At 36.7% G+C, this 16,271-nt stretch overlaps 1 protein-coding gene across 1 annotated transcript in view; it reads left to right on the forward strand.

Moving 5' to 3' along the window:
• The window catches only part of LOC144752376 (butyrophilin subfamily 3 member A1-like), a 493,909-nt gene that overhangs the window by 258,339 nt on the left and 219,299 nt on the right, over positions 1-16,271 (forward strand). The window contains exons 15-20 of the mRNA XM_078640312.1: positions 1,865-1,885; positions 2,841-2,861; positions 6,931-6,951; positions 7,906-7,926; positions 13,353-13,373; positions 13,460-13,480. Of these exons, the coding sequence (XP_078496438.1) occupies positions 1,865-1,885; positions 2,841-2,861; positions 6,931-6,951; positions 7,906-7,926; positions 13,353-13,373; positions 13,460-13,480 (126 nt within the window). The remainder of the gene's footprint in view (positions 1-1,864; positions 1,886-2,840; positions 2,862-6,930; positions 6,952-7,905; positions 7,927-13,352; positions 13,374-13,459; positions 13,481-16,271) is intronic.

The following is a 16,271-nucleotide window of genomic DNA, read 5'->3' on the forward strand; positions in this document are numbered from 1 at the left end:
CAGGAAATAGCTAACTTGCTATTTTATAAATAAATCATAAGCATGCTGGGTGAATCAGCTTAGAATCTCAGGCACAATTTACTATCTACTGCTTAAGCAAAGATAGCATAAATCTCAAAAAAGCATAAGGCAGTTATTATTATAGGCACTTGTTAAGTGCGCAGCTACCCCAACGGTGTGTTCCGGCGCTGTAGCAGACACTGAGGAGATCAGGAGCATCAGGCTGGTCTAGTCCGGACGGCTAAATAGCCAGGTTGTTAGGGCTTTAGGAAACAGAGGTTCCCTTTGAATATGCCATAGGTGCATGGGGAGTTTGTTCCAGCATTTAGTGGCACCCACCTCAAAGGATTTTCCACCGGATCTTGCTTTTTTAAATCTGGGTGTGATCAATTGGAATTGGGTGTTAAACCGTAGCGATCTGGACTGAGCATAGGGGCGGAGTCTTCTTCTGAGATAGGCGGGCCCCAGCCCCTTGCCCGCCCGAAACGCCAGTTTTAGAACCTTGAATTCAAATCGCTTAGCGATGGGAAGCCAATGAAGTTGGCTCAGAGGGAGAAATATGTTGTCTGAGTGGGGTACCACAGATTAAACGGGCAGCAGCGTTTTGTACTATCTGTAGTCTGCGCATCAATCCTAGGGAGAGGGCGAGATATAACCCACTTGTGTAGTCCAAATGGGAAGTTATTAAAGCATGGACTTCTGTATAGCGTGTGGCATCCGGCAGGTAGTTGATACATTTCCTGATGGTTTTTATTTTCCCAAAACAAGTTGCTCCAACAGATTGGACCTGGGCTCCGAAGCATAGCTGACTGTCCCAGGATGATAAAGACATAATACAAATGTTAGAATTTTTCTTGCTGTTTTTGATGTGCATAAATTGCATCTTTGCATTTATTTTTAGATTCTGTTTCAGTACCATTCATATTTTATGATCTAGCTTAGAAGTTTATTATGAATATTTTAAAATATATTTCCTATTCTTAGTGGCTTTGAATGTGATATTGATAAGTGAATCACATGTTAGAGTTCCACTGTGTCCCTGACCTCATCTTGTGGGATTTAATATTCCCAGAAAGTACTTATGAAGAATTAGTGTTTTATATATGAATTGCATTCAGAAGGGATTTCTAATTCATGCTGGCACTTTGACTGAGTTCTTGCACTTGGAGGTGAGACATGAGAAGGATGTGACCCTATGGCAGAGGAGAGGCCATTGAGAATGCTGCATCTCTGGAGACTGAGTGACTTGTGTAATGATTTGGCCCTCATACACGTCTAGGATGGTATAATTTGAAACCCTAATGTGGCTTCTTCCTTTGTGTATTGCATAATGCTGCTGTGTTTATTAGCTGACTTGATGCCAAGTATTTCAGGATTTACATTTCAATCCAACTTTAAGTATAGCATTTCCTTCCTCCTCAAGTCAGCTCATTTGCATCTTAGGCCCAGATTTATCAAACTTTTCGACTGTTTTTTCTTCACGAAAATGATGCAAAGCATCAAAATTATATTTCCGTTATTTATTCTTGTTAATATGAAGATCATTTTTATGCACCAATGCAAAGTTTTGACACAGCTGAAGAGCTGGCCACATGGTTGTTTTTCATATAATGTTCCAAATGCAGATTTAATTGTTCTGTTTAATTCAAATTGTCAGATGATGATTGTGTTGTGACATTTTCATCCTCATAATTTTTAACATTGTTCTTATATTTTTGTGAATTGCTTGAATTTAAAGCATTACACTCTAGCACAGTTGTCAAAATATTCAAACGTGGAACATCTCTTGAATGGTTGCCTTTAAAAATTGGCAACAGTCTGTATTGAATCTCCACAAGTAACACATTTATCGTTGCTATTTCAGACACTCTCCAGAAGGAAAAAGGTATGTGAAATCGCATTAAAACAAGGGTGAGGGCAAGCACAATTCCAGTCAAGGTAGAGTACTTCAGTTACACATTTTGTCTGAAAATTGTTACTTCCTGTCTTGCATCATTTGCTTTTCATGATGTTGGGAACTATATTTTGCTCTACAGAGGGGCTATGTTCTAGACTATGTCTCCTTTATACTAAAACAGAAGTGCACTACACAGTAACAAAGTCAATTCCCAATCTACACAGCAGTAGAAAACACCAAGATTGTCACCAAGTGATTTCACTGCAATTAGACACTTCTGCTCCATTTTCAAAATCTCCAGAAATGCTCATTATGAAATTCATAATCTATTATAGGCTATCTGAGCAGACATATCAAAAGAATGAATTTCCAAATAATTATTTGGTTTTAAACAAAATAGTTTTTAGGTTTGAAAGATTGCAACATATTGTATATTAGATATTTTTTAAGACATTTATAATCTGCAATAAACGTATTACTTTTCAAAGACCCCTAACCAGCATAGTGCTAGGCAACTTGATTTCATACACTTTTAAAAAGTTATTGAAATGATTGAGGGATAGTTGTTTTAACGTATAATGAATGTGAATGTTATAGGTCAGTTTGAAATGCATAAACTATCTTTGACTATGCGAAACAATATATCTTATGGATATATGATATTTCTGACATTTTCCAAAAAGTAGTTGGAACACTTGGAAACACCATCCAGATAGCTAGTACTAGCCACTGTCTGTTGTCCTTAATCTGGTTACTTTCACCATCAGGCAATGTAGAAATAAATTGCACGTACTCAAAACAATATTAACATTTACTTCTCTATATTTATCTGATAGGTGATTTAATTAAAGCAAGAGGTATGTATTTAAATTGAGTAATAATAAATACATTTTATGAAAAATAAAATTCAATGAGTTCATAATACATGTTTTTGGGTACACAGACAATCTCCAAAAAGAAAAAGGTGAGTGCTATAAATTACCTTCTAATATAGACGCATTGGATGAATTATGATCTCTTCCAGTGGCATTTTGCTGCCAATGTACATAGTAAATCCTCTATCCCAGTTTAAGCCTGGAAACTGTTTTGTGGCATTGTAATCAGGAACTTTACTGGCTTGTTGTCTAAAGTTGTCATAGTTTGAAATACTTCTTCCTTGATACTATGACTCTGGAATATTGCCTAGAAATATATTAACAGTTTAAGAAATACGAACTGAAATTTAAGATTCGGTTATGAGAGTTCAAAGAATACAAAATACATTTTTATTGTTTTCTTGCTTAAGATCATAGCAAAAGAAAATGGTACCAATATTATGTTGTTTTCCTCTACAGTCTTGATGTATTGACCTCACTTTATGTGTTCTACAGTTTTCTTATGAAACCTTCCAATCCCGTCTTTTGATTATGTAAGACACTTCCTCTTTGTGAATATATTTTACATTTTCCATCTGAATTGGTCTGAGGACTCTCTGTCTTAAATATGCATTGCCTATATATATAAAATAAGCATTTCCATAACCTAGTAAACTTGGCATTCATGAGGCTTGTTGTACAAGACTTTCTTCCTGGTCACCTACAGTATGTACGAGGAAAACACCGGGAGCTGTAATTTACAATGTGGAGATAATGGAAACTATTAAAAATTATTATAAACTGGCACCACCCTGTCAATCATGTCCTACCCTCTGACTTAAAAGTGATTCCCATGGTTGAGAACCTTAGTCTGGTGCCTGCCTGTCTTTGGGCCATCCTGTCATAGTTAGCCACATTTAGAGAATAGCTGCATTTAGACAATGTTTCTTCTCAGAAAATGTATGCGATACATCACAGTCCACAAAACGTAAATCCACTCATAGCTGAGTACATATAGTAACAACTCCATATGTCTTACAGACAGTTATTTTTATTTTATAAACTTCAACTTCTGTAGGTATTTATTTAAATCCTAAAATTCTTATGAACAGGTTAAATAAATAAATACCTCTCTGTAGAGTACTCTATCTTCAGTTTAACAATCAGTCAGGAGGTGCACTGAAGAATTCGGATGTTTTTCAAATTAGGAACTGTAGCCATCCACCAGGGAAGCCATGGCCATTGCAATTGATGAGTTATGAGGCTTTTATGCCACATATCAACCCAATAAAATAAGAGATGCATAGAGATTGTTTAAAGTATTTAATTCTTTAAATGTCCAAACCGAAAGGATAATAACCAACATTGAGCATTGATGACCATTACAGAGTTGTCAATGACACTTCCAGTAATTAAAAATACACAAGTATAGTCGTACATTGCTTCGCGTGTGTGCTGTATGGAGACAAGGAACCTATATTGAGAAGTAACAATGTGTCAGCAGTGCCAAAGCTCAAGCTCTGTAATGTTCAAATTATCAAAGTACAACTATATCTATAGGACTGTTAACATGCGAAGTGTGAGAATCCATCATGACAAACAAGTAGAACCCACCCTCTTCTAAGGTGCAAGGAATGAGTTTGTCTGGCCAACCACAGCCCAAGAGGTAAAAGTCACTGCTCCAGAATCCGGTTCCAACTTTGAAAACTCTTTTTCTTTACCTCCAGGCTTCCTGCAGTGATAGCTAATAGGTCCATCAGGTGCTGCCCAGTGGCTTAAAGGTGTTAGAGGATGTGCCAGGAACACTATGACTATTCACGTTCAGACGTTTCTATTTGAAATCATTTTGTCCTTTCAGACTCTAGGAATTCAACTTTTGGGCATTTTCCAATCTTTGCTATTTCCTTTATAGAGTCTGTGATGTTATAAAGCTGTTGTTTAGGAATACTAGAAATGTCAGCACCATAGGTACCTGCTATCCAGGAATGTCTATGATTGTTGACTGTATTCTATCTCTATGATAAATGAGTTGGCACATTTTCTGCCATTCTTGTCTTGTTCAATTCTTGCTTTAAAATCTTAAAATCCTGTAATTGCTTACAAAATAAAAAGTAGGATAAGATAAAGAAATGCAAGTAGTATACAATAGAATATCAGATATCATATCATAAATAGAGAGAGCCTTCCAGACATAGCTATAGAGGCAAATGTTAATCCAGTGAGTAGCCCAATCCTCAGTTGGAGGCAAAAGAGGGGGAAATACATTACAGCTGGTCAGTGTTTATGTTCCTTTCTCCTACATGCTTCTAATTCATGACAGGAAATAGCTAACTTGCTATTTTATAAATAAATCATAAGCATGTTGGGTGAATCAGCTTAGAATCTCAGGCACAATTTACTATCTACTGCGTAAGCAAAGATAGTATAAATCTCAATAAAGCATAAGGCAGTTATTATTATAGGCACTTGTTAAGTGCGCAGCTACCCCAACAGGGTGTTCCGGCGCTGTAGCAGACAGTGAGGAGAACAGGTGCATCAGGCTGGTCTAGTCCGGCTAAATAGCCAGGTTTTAATGGCTTTAGGAAACAGAGGTTCCATCTGAATATGCCGTAGGTGCGTGGGGAGTTTGTTCCAGCATTTAGTGGCACCCACCTCAGAGGATTTTCCACCGGATATTGCTTTTTTAAATCTGGGTGTGATCAATTGGCATTGGGTGTTAGACCGTAGCGATCTGGACTGAGCTTAGGGGCGGAGTCTTCTTCTGAGATAGGCGGGCCCCAGCCCCTTGCCCGCCCAAAACGCCAGTGTTAGAACCTTGAATTCAAATCGCTTAGTGATGGGAAGCCAATGAAGTTGGCTCAGAGAGGGAAAAATATGTTGTCTGAGTGGGGTACCACAGATTAAGCGAGCAGCAGCGTTCTGTACTATCTGTAGTTTGCGAATCAATCCTAGGGAGAGGGCGAGATATAACCCACTTGTGAAGTCCAAACGGGAAGTTATTAAAGCATGGACTACTGTATAGCGTGTGGCATATGGCAGGCAGTTGATACATTTCCTGATGGTTTTTATTTTCCCAAAACAAGTTGCTGCAACAGATTGGACCTGGGCTCCGAAGCATAGCTGACTGTCCCAGGATGATAAAGACATAATACAAATGTTAGAATTTTTCTTGCTGTTTTTGATGTGCATAAATTGCATCTTTGCATTTATTTTTGGATTCTGTTTCAGTACCATTCATATTTTATGATCTAGCTTAGAAGTTTATTATAAATATTTTAAAATATATTTCCTATTCTTAGTGGCTTTGAATGTGATATTCATAAGTGAATCAAATGTTAGAGTTCCACTGTGTCCCTGACCTCATCTTGTGGGATTTAATATTCCCAGAAAGTCCTTATGAAGAATTAGTGTTTTATATATGAATTGCATTCCAAAGGGATTTCTAATTCATGCTGGCACTTTGACTGAGTTCTTGCACCTGGAGGTGAGACATGAGAAGGATGTGACCCTATGGCAGAGGAGAGGCCATTGAGAATGCTGTATCTCCGGAGACTGAGTGACTGGTGTAATGATTTGGCCATCATACACCTCTAGTATGGTATAATTTGAAACCCTAATCTGGCTTCTTCCTTTGGGTATTGCATAATGATGCTGTGTTTATTAGCTGACTTGATGCCAAGTATTTCAGGATTTACATTTTAATCCAACTTTAAGTATAGCATTTCTTTCCTCCTCAAGTCAGCTCATTAGCATCTTAGGCCCCGATTTATCAAACTTTTCGACTGTTTTTGCTTCACGAAAATGATGCATAACATCAAAATTATATTTCAGTTATTTATTCTTGTTAATATGAAGATCACTTTTATGCACCAATGCAAACTTTTTACACAGCTGAAGAGCTGGCCACACAGTTGTTTTTCATATAATGTTCCAAATGCAGATTTAATTGTTCTGTTTAATTCAAATTGTCAGATGATTATTGTGTTGTGACATTTTCATCCTCATAATTTTTAACATTGTTCTTATATTTTTGTGAATTGCTTGAATTTAGAGCATTACACTCTAGCACAGTTGTCAAAATATTCAAACGTGGAACATCTCTTGAATGGTTGCCTTTAAAAATTGGCAACAGTCTGTATTGAATCTCCACAAGTAACACATTTATCGTTGCTATTTCAGACACACTCCAGAAGGGAAAAGGTATGTGAAATCGCATTAAAACAAGGGTAAGGGCAAGCACAAATCCAGTCAAGGTAGAGTACTTCAGTTACACATTTTGTCTGAAAATTGTTACTTCCTGTCTTGCATCATTTGCTTTTCATGATGTTGGGAACCATATTTTGCTCTACAGAGGGACTCTGTTCTAGACTATGTCTCCTTTATACTAAAACAGAAGTGCACTACACAGTAAGAAAGTCAATTCCCAATCCACACAGCAGTAGAAAACACCAAGATTGTCACCAAGTGATTTCACTGCAATTAGACACCTCTACTCCATTTTCAAAATCTCCAGAAATGCTCATTGTGAAATTCATAATCTATTATAGGCTATCTGAGCAGACATATCAAAAGAATGAATTTCCAAATAATATTTGGTTTTAAACAAAACAGTTTTTAGGTTTGAAAGATTGCAACATATTGTATATTAGATATTTTTTAAGACATTCATAATCTGCAATAAACGTATTACTTTTCAAAGACCCCTAACCAGCATAGTGCTAGGCAACTTGATTTCATATACTTTAAAAAAGTTATTGAAATGATTGAGGGATAGTTGTTTTAACGTATAATGAATGTGAATGTGATAGGTCAGTTTGAAATGCATAAACTATCTTTGACTATGCGAAACAATATATCTTATGGATATATTATATTTTAGACATTTTCCAAAAAGTAGGTGGAACACTTGGAAACACCATCCAGATAGTTAGTACTAGCCACTGTCTGTTGTCCTAAATCTGGTTACTTTCACCATCAGGCAATGTAGAAATAAATTGCACGTACTCAAAACAATATTAACCTTTACTTCTCTATATTTATCGGATAGGTGATTTAAATAAAGCAAGAGGTATGTATTTAAATTGATCAATAATAAATACATTTTATGAAAAATAAAATTCAGTGAGTTCATAATACATGTTTTTGTGTACACAGACAATCTCCAAAAAGAAAAAGGTGAGTGTTATCAATTACCTTCTAATATAGACGCATTGGATGAATTATGATCTCTTCGAGTGGCATTTTGCTGCCAATGTACAGAGTAAATACGCTATCCCAGTTTAAGTCTGGAAACTTTTGTGTGACATTCTAATCAGGAACTTTACAGGTTTGTTGTCTAAAGTCCTCAAAGTTTGAAATACTTCTTCCTTGATACTCTGACTCTGGAATATTACCTTGAAATATATTAACAGTTCAAGAAATCAGAACTGAAATGTAAGATTCGGTTATGAGAGTTCAAAGAATACAAAATGCATTTTTATTGTTTTCTTGCTTAAGATCATACCAAAAGAAAAAAGCACCAATGTTATATTGTTTTCCTCTCCAGTCTTTACAACATTGAGATGTATTGACCTCACTTCATGTGTTCTACAGTTTTCTTGTGAAAGCTTCCAATCCAGTCTTTTGATTATGTAAGACACTTCCTCTTTGTGAATATATTTTCCATTTTCCATCTGAATTGGTCTGAGGACTGTCTGTCTTAAATATGCATTGCCTATATATATAAAATAAGCATTTCCATAACCTAGTAAACTTGGCATTCATGAGCCTTGTTGTACAAGATTTTCTTACTGGTTTGTTGTCTAAAGTTGTCAAAGTTTGAAATACTTCTTCCTTGATACTCTGACTCTGGAATATTGCCTAGAAATATATTAAGAGTTTAAAAAATCCGAACTGAAATTTAAGATTCAGTTATGAGAGTTCAAAGAATACAAAATACATTTTTATTGTTTTCTTGCTTAAGATCATTGCAAAAGAAAAGGGCACCAATATTATATTGTTTTCCTCTCCAGTCTTTACAACATTGAGATGTATTGACCTCACTTTATGTGTTCTACAGTTTTCTTATGAAACCTTCCAATCCCGTCTTTTGATTATGTAAGACACTTCCTCTTTGTAAATATATTTTCCATTTACCATCTGAATTGGTCTGAGGACTGTCTGTCTTAAATATGCATTGCCTATATATATATAACATAAGCATTTCCATAACCTAGTAAATTTGGCATTCATGAGGCTTGTTGTACAAGACTTTTTTCCTGGTCACCTACAGTATGTACGAGGAAAACACCGGGAGCTGTAATTTACAAAGTAGAGCTAATGGAAACTATTACAAATTATTATAAACTGGCAAATGCACCACCCTGTCAATCGTGTCCTACCCTCTGACTTAAAAGTGATTCCCATGGTTGAGAACCTTAGTCTGATGCCTGCCTGTCTTTGGGCCATCCTGTCATAGTTAGCCATATTTAGAGAATAGCTGCATCTAGAAAATGTTTTTTCTCAGAAGATTCATGCGAGACATCACAGTCCGCAAAACGTAAATCCACTCATAGCTGAGTACATAGAGTAACAACTCCATATGTCTTACAGACAGTTATTTTTATTTTACAAACTTCAACTTCAGGAGGTATTTATTTAAATCCTAAAATTCTTATGAGCAGGTTAAATAAATAATTACCTCTCTGTAGAGTACTCTATCTTCAATTTAACAATCAGTCAGGAGATGCACTGAAGAATTAGGATGTTTTTCAAATTAGGAACAGTAGCCATCCACCAGGGAAGCCAAGGCCATTGCAATTGATGAGTTATGAGGCTTTTATGCCACATATCAACCCAATAAAATAAGAGATGCATAGAGATTGTTTTAAGTATTTAATTCTTTAAATGTCCAAACCAAAAGGATAATAACCAACATTGAGCATTGATGACCATTGCAGAGTTGTCAATGACACTTCCAGTAATTAAAAATACACAAGTATAGTTGTACATTGCTTCACGTGGGTACTGTATGGAGACAAGGAACCTATATCTAGAAGTAACAATGTGTCAGCAGTGCCAAAGCTCAAGCTCTGTAATGTTCAAATTATCAAAATACAACTTTATCTATAAGACTGTAAACATGCGCAGTGTGAGAATCCATCATGACAAACAAGTAGAACCCACCCTCTTCTAAGGTGCAAGGAATGAGTTTGTTTGGCCAAGCACAGCCCAAGAGGTAAAAGTCACTGCTCTAGAATCCGGTTCCAACTTTGAAAACTCTTTTTCTTTACCTCCAGGCTTCCTGGAGTGATAGCTAATAGGTCCATCAGGTGCTGCCCAGTGGCTTAAAGGTGTTAGAGGATGTGTCAGGAACACTATGACTATTCACGTTCAGACGTTTCTATTTTAAATCATTTTGTCCTTTCAGACTCTAGGAATTCAACTTTTGGGCATTTTCCAATCTTTACTATTTCCTTTATAGAGTGTGTGATGTTATAAAGCTGTTGTTTAGGAATACTAGAAATGTCAGCAACATAGGTACCTGCTATCCAGGAATGTCCATGATTGTTGACTGTATTCTATCTCTATGATAAATGAGTTGGCACATTTCCTGCCATTCTTGTCTTGTTCAATTCTTGCTTTAAAATCTTAAAATCGTGTAATTGCTTACAAAATAAAAAGTAGGATAGGTTAAAAAATGCAAGTAGTATTTAATAGAATATCAGATATCATATCATAAATAGAGAGAGCCTTCCAGACATAGCTATAGAGGCAAATGTTAATCCAGTGAGTAGCCCAATCCTCAGTTGGAGGCGACAGAGGGGGAAATACATTACAGCTGGTCAGTGTTTATGTTCCTTTCTCCTACATGCTTCTAATTCATGACAGGAAATAGCTAACTTGCTATTTTATAAATAAATCATAATCATGTTGGGTGAATCAGCTTAGAATCTCAGGCACAATTTACTATCTACTGCGTAAGCAAAGATAGTATAAATCTCAATAAAGCATAAGGCAGTTATTATTATAGGCACTTGTTGAGCACGCAGCTACCCCAACGGGGTGTCCCGGCGCTGTAGCAGACAGTGAGGAGATCAGGAGCATCAGGCTGGTCTAGTCCGGCCTGCTAAATAGCCAGGTTTTAAGGGCTTTAGGAAACAGAGGTTCCGTCTGAATATGCCGTAGGTGCGTGGGGAGTTTGTTCCAGCATTTAGTGGCACCCACCTCAGAGGATTTTCCACCGAATCTTGCTTTTTTAAATCTGGGTGTGATCAATTGGCATTGAGTGTTAGACCGTAGCGATCTGGACTGAGCTTAGGGGCGGAGTCTTCTTCTGAGATAGGCGGACCCCAGCCCCTTGCCCGCCCGAAACGCCAGTGTTAGAACCTTGAATTCAAATCGCTTAGCGATGGGAAGCCAATGAAGTTGGCTCAGAGAGGGAGAAATATGTTGTCTGAGTGGGGTACCACAAATTAAACGGGCAGCAGAGTTTTGTACTATCTGGAGTCTGCGAATCAATCCTAGGGAGAGGGCGAGATATAACCCGCTTGTGAAGTCCAAATGGGAAGTTATTAAAGCATGGACTACTGTATAGCGTGTGGCATATGGCAGGCAGTTGATACATTTCCTGATGGTTTTTATTTTCCCAAAACAAGTTGCTGCAACAGATTGGACCTGGGCTCCGAAGCATAGCTGACTGTCCCAGGATGATAAAGGCACAATACAAATGTTAGAATTTTTCTTGCTGTTTTTGATGTGCATAAATTGCATTGTTGCATTTATTTTTAGATTCTGTTTCAGTACCATTCATATTTTATGATCTAGCTTAGAAGTTTATTATAAATATTTTAAAATATATTTCCTATTCTTAGTGGCTTTGAATGTGATATTCATAAGTGAATCACATGTTAGAGTTCCACTGTGTCCCTGACCTCATCTTGTGGGATTTAATATTTCCAGAAAGTCCTTATGAAGAATTAGTGTTTTATATATAAATTGCATTCCAAAGGGATTTCTAATTCATGCTGGCACTTTGACTGAGTTCTTGCACCTGGAGGTGAGACATGAGAAGGATGTGACTCTATGGCAGAGGAGAGGCCATTGAGAATGCTGTATCTCCGGAGACTGAGTGACTGGTGTAATGATTTGGCCCTCATACACCTCTAGTGTGGTATAATTTGAAACCCTAATCTGGCTTCTTCCTTTGGGTATTGCATAATGCTGCTGTGTTTATTAGCTGACTTGATGCCAAGTATTTCAGGATTTACATTTCAATCCAATTTTAAGTATAGCATTTCTTTCCTCCTCAAGTCAGCTCACTAGCATCTTAGGCCCAGATTTATCAAACTTTTCGACTGTTTTTGCTTCACGAAAATGATGCATAGCATCAAAATTATATTTCCGTTATTTATTCTTGTTAATATGAAGATCATTTTTATGCACCAATGCCAACTTTTTACACAGCTGAAGAGCTGGTCACACAGTTGTTTTTCATATAATGTTCCATATGCAGATTTAATTGTTCTGTTTAATTCAAATTGTCAGATGATGATTGTGTTGTGACATTTTCATCCTCATAATTTTTAACATTGTTCTTATATTTTTGTGAATTGCTTGAATTTAGAGCATTACACTCTAGCACAGTTGTCAAAATATTCAAACGTGGAACATCTCTTGAATGGTTGCCTTTAAAAATTGGCAACAGTCTGTATTGAATCTCCAGAAGTAACACTTTTATCGTTGCTATTTCAGACACTCTCCAGAAGCAAAACGGTATGTGAAATCGCATTAAAACAAGGGTAAGGGCAAGCACAAATCCAGTCAGGGTAGAGTACTTCAGTTACACATTTTGTCTGAAAATTGTTACTTCCTGTCTTGCATCATTTGCTTTTTATGACGTTGGGAACTATATTTTGCTCTACAGAGGGGCTATGTTTTAGACTATGTCTCCTTTATACTAAAACAGAAGTGCACTACACAGTAAGAAAGTCAATTCCCAATCCACACAGCAGTAGAAAACACCAAGATTGTCACCAAGTGATTTCACTGCAATTAGACACTTCTACTCCATTTTCAAAATCTCCAGAAATGCTCATTATAAAATTCATAATCTATTATAGGCTATCTGAGCAGACATATCAAAAGAATGAATTTCCAAATAATTATTTGGTTTTAAACAAAACAGTTTTTAGGTTTGAAAGATTGCAACATATTGTATATTAGATATTTTTTAAGACATTTATAATCTGCAATAAACGTATTACTTTTCAAAGACCCCTAACCAGCATAGTGCTAGGCAACTTGATTTCATATACTTTTAAAAAGTTATTGAAATGATTGAGGGATAGTTGTTTTAACGTATAATGAATGTGAATGTGATAGGTCAGTTTGAAATGCATAAACTATCTTTGACTATGCGAAGCAATATATCTTATGGATATATGATATTTCAGACATTTTCCAAAAAGTAGGTGGAACACTTGGAAACACTATCCAGATAGCTAGTACTAGCCACTGTCAGTTGTGCTAAATCTGGTTACTTTCACCATCAAGCAATGTAGAAATAAATTGCACGTACTCAAAACAATATTAACCTTTACTTCTCTATATTTATCTGATAGGTGATTTAATTAAAGCAAGAGGTATGTATTTAAATTGATCAATAATAAATACATTTTATGGAAAATAAAATTCAGTGAGTTCATAATACATATTTTTGTGTACACAGACAATCTCCAAAAAGAAAAAGGTGAGTGCTATCAATTACCTTCTAATATAGACGCATTGGATGAATTATGATCTCTTCCAGTGGCATTTTGCTGCCAATGTACAGAGTAAATCCGCTATCCCAGTTTAAGCCTGGAAACTTTTGTTGTGGAATTCTAATCAGGAACTTTACTGGTTTGTTGTCTAAAGTCCTCAAAGTTTGAAATACTTCTTCCTTGATACTCTGACTCTGGAATATTACCTTGAAATATATTAACAGTTCAAGAAATCAGAGCTGAAATTTAAGATTCGGTTATGAGAGTAAAAGAATACAAAATGCATTGTTATTGTTTTCTTGCTTAAGATCATACCAAAAGAAAAGCGCACCAATAATATATTGTTTTCCTCTCCAGTCTTTACAACATTGAGATGTATTGACCTCACTTTATGTGTTCTACAGTTTTCTTGTGAAAGCTTCCAATCCCGTCTTTTGATTATGTAAGACACTTCCTCTTTGTGAATATTTTTTCCATTTGCCATCTGAATTGGTCTAAGCCTTGTCTGTCTTAGAAATGCATTGCCTATATATCTAAAATAGGCATTTCCATAACCTAGTAAACTTGCCATTTATCAGGCTCGTTGTACAAGACCTTCTTCCTGGTCACCTACAGCACATACGATTAGAACACAGGGAGCTGTAATTTATAGTGTGGAGATAATGGAAACTATTAAAAATTATCATAAACTGGGAAATGCTCCACCCTGTCAATCTTGTCCTAACCTCTGACTCAGAAGTTATTCCCATGGCTGAAAACCTTGGTCTAGTGCCTGCCTGTCATTGGGCCATCCTGTTATAGTTAGCCATATTTAGAGAATAGCTGCATTTAGAAAATGTTTCTTCTCAGAAGATTAATGCGAGACATCACAGTCCACAAAACGTAAATCCACTCATATCTCAGTACATAGAGTAACAACTCCATATGTCTTACAGACAGTTATTTTTATTTTACAAACTACAACTTCTGGAGGTATTTATTTAAATCCTAAAATTCTTATGAGCAGGTTAAATAAATAATTACCTCTCTGTAGAGTACTCTATCTTCAGTTTAACAATCAGTCAGGAGATGCACCGAAGAATTAGGATGTTTTTCAATTTAGGAACAGTAGTCATCCACCAGGGAAGCCAAGCCAATTGCAATTGATGAGTTATGAGGCTTTTATGCCACAAATCAACCCAATAAAATAAGAGATGCATAGAGATTGTTTTAAGTATTTAATTCCTTAAATGTCCAAACCGAAAGGATAATAACCAACATTGAGCATTGTTGACCATTGCAGAGTTGTCAATGACACTTCCAGTAATTAGAAATACACAAGTATAGTCGTACATTGCTTCGCGTGTGTGCTGTATAGAGACAATGAACCTATATCTAGAAGTAACAATGTGTCAGCAGTGCCAAAGCTCAAGCTCTGTAATGTTCAAATTATCAAAGTACAACTTTATCTATAGGACTGTAAACATGCGCAGTGTGAGAATCCATCATGACAAACAAGTAGAACCCACCCTCTTCTAAGGTGCAAGGAATGAGTTTGTCTGGCCAAGCACAGCCCAAGAGGCAAAAGTCGCTGCTCCAGAATCCGGTTCCTACTTTGAAAACTCTTTTTATTTACCTCCAGGCTTCCTGCAGTGATAGCTAAAAGGTCCATTAGGTGCTGCCCAGTGGCTTAAAGTGTTAGAGGATGTGTCAGGAACACTATGACTATTCACGTTCAGACGTTTCTATTTTAAATCATTTTGTCCTTTCATACTCTAGGAATTCAACTTTTGGGCATTTTCCAATCTTTGCTATTTCCTTTAAAGAGTGTGTGATGTTATAGAACTGTTGTTTAGGAATACTAGAATGTCAGCACCATAGGTACCTGCTGTCCAGGAATGTCTATGATTATTGACTGTATTCTATCTCTATGATAAATGAGTTGGCACATTTCCTGCCATTCTTGTCTTGTTCAATTCTTGCTTTAAAATCTTAAAATCCTGTAATTGCTTACAAAATAAAAAGTGGGATAGGATACAAAATGCAAGTAGTATACAATAGAATATCAGATATCATATCATAAATAGAGAGAGTCTTCCAGACATAGCTATAGAGGCACATGTTAATCCAGTGTGTAGCCCAATCCTCAGTTGGAGGCGACAGAGGGGGAAATACATTACAGCTGGTCAGTATTTATGTTCCTTCCTCTTACAAGCTTCTAATTCATGACAGGAAATAGCTAACTTGCTATTTTATAAATAAATCAGAAGCATGTTGGGTGAATCAGCTTAGAATCTCAGGCACAATTTACTATTTACTGCTTAAGCAAAGATAGTATAAATCTCAATAAAGCATAAGGCAGTTATTATAGGCACTTGTTAAGCGCACAGCTACCCTAATGGGGTATCCCGGCGCTGTAGCCGACAGTGAGGAGATCAGGAGCATCAGGCTGGTCTAGTCCGTCCGGCTAAATAGCCAGGTTTTAAGGGCTTTAGGAAACAGAGGTTCCATCTGAATATGCCGTAGGTGCGTGGGGAATTTGTTCCAGCATTTAGTGACACCCACCTCAAAGGATTTTCCACCGAATCTTGCTTTTTTAAATCTGGGTGTGATCAATTGGAATTGGGTGTTAGACCGTAGTGAACTGGACTGACCATAGGGGCGGAGTCTTCTTCTGAGATAGGCGGGCTCCAGCCCCTTGCCTGTCCGAAACGCCAGTGTTAGAACCTTGAATTCAATTCGCTTAGCGATGGGAAGCCAATGAAGTTGGCTCAGAGAAGGAGAAATAAGTTGTCTGAG

The sequence above is a fragment of the Lissotriton helveticus genome, chromosome 5_1 (genome assembly GCF_964261635.1).
Source record: "Lissotriton helveticus chromosome 5_1, aLisHel1.1, whole genome shotgun sequence".
Taxonomy (NCBI): Eukaryota; Metazoa; Chordata; class Amphibia; order Caudata; family Salamandridae; genus Lissotriton; species Lissotriton helveticus.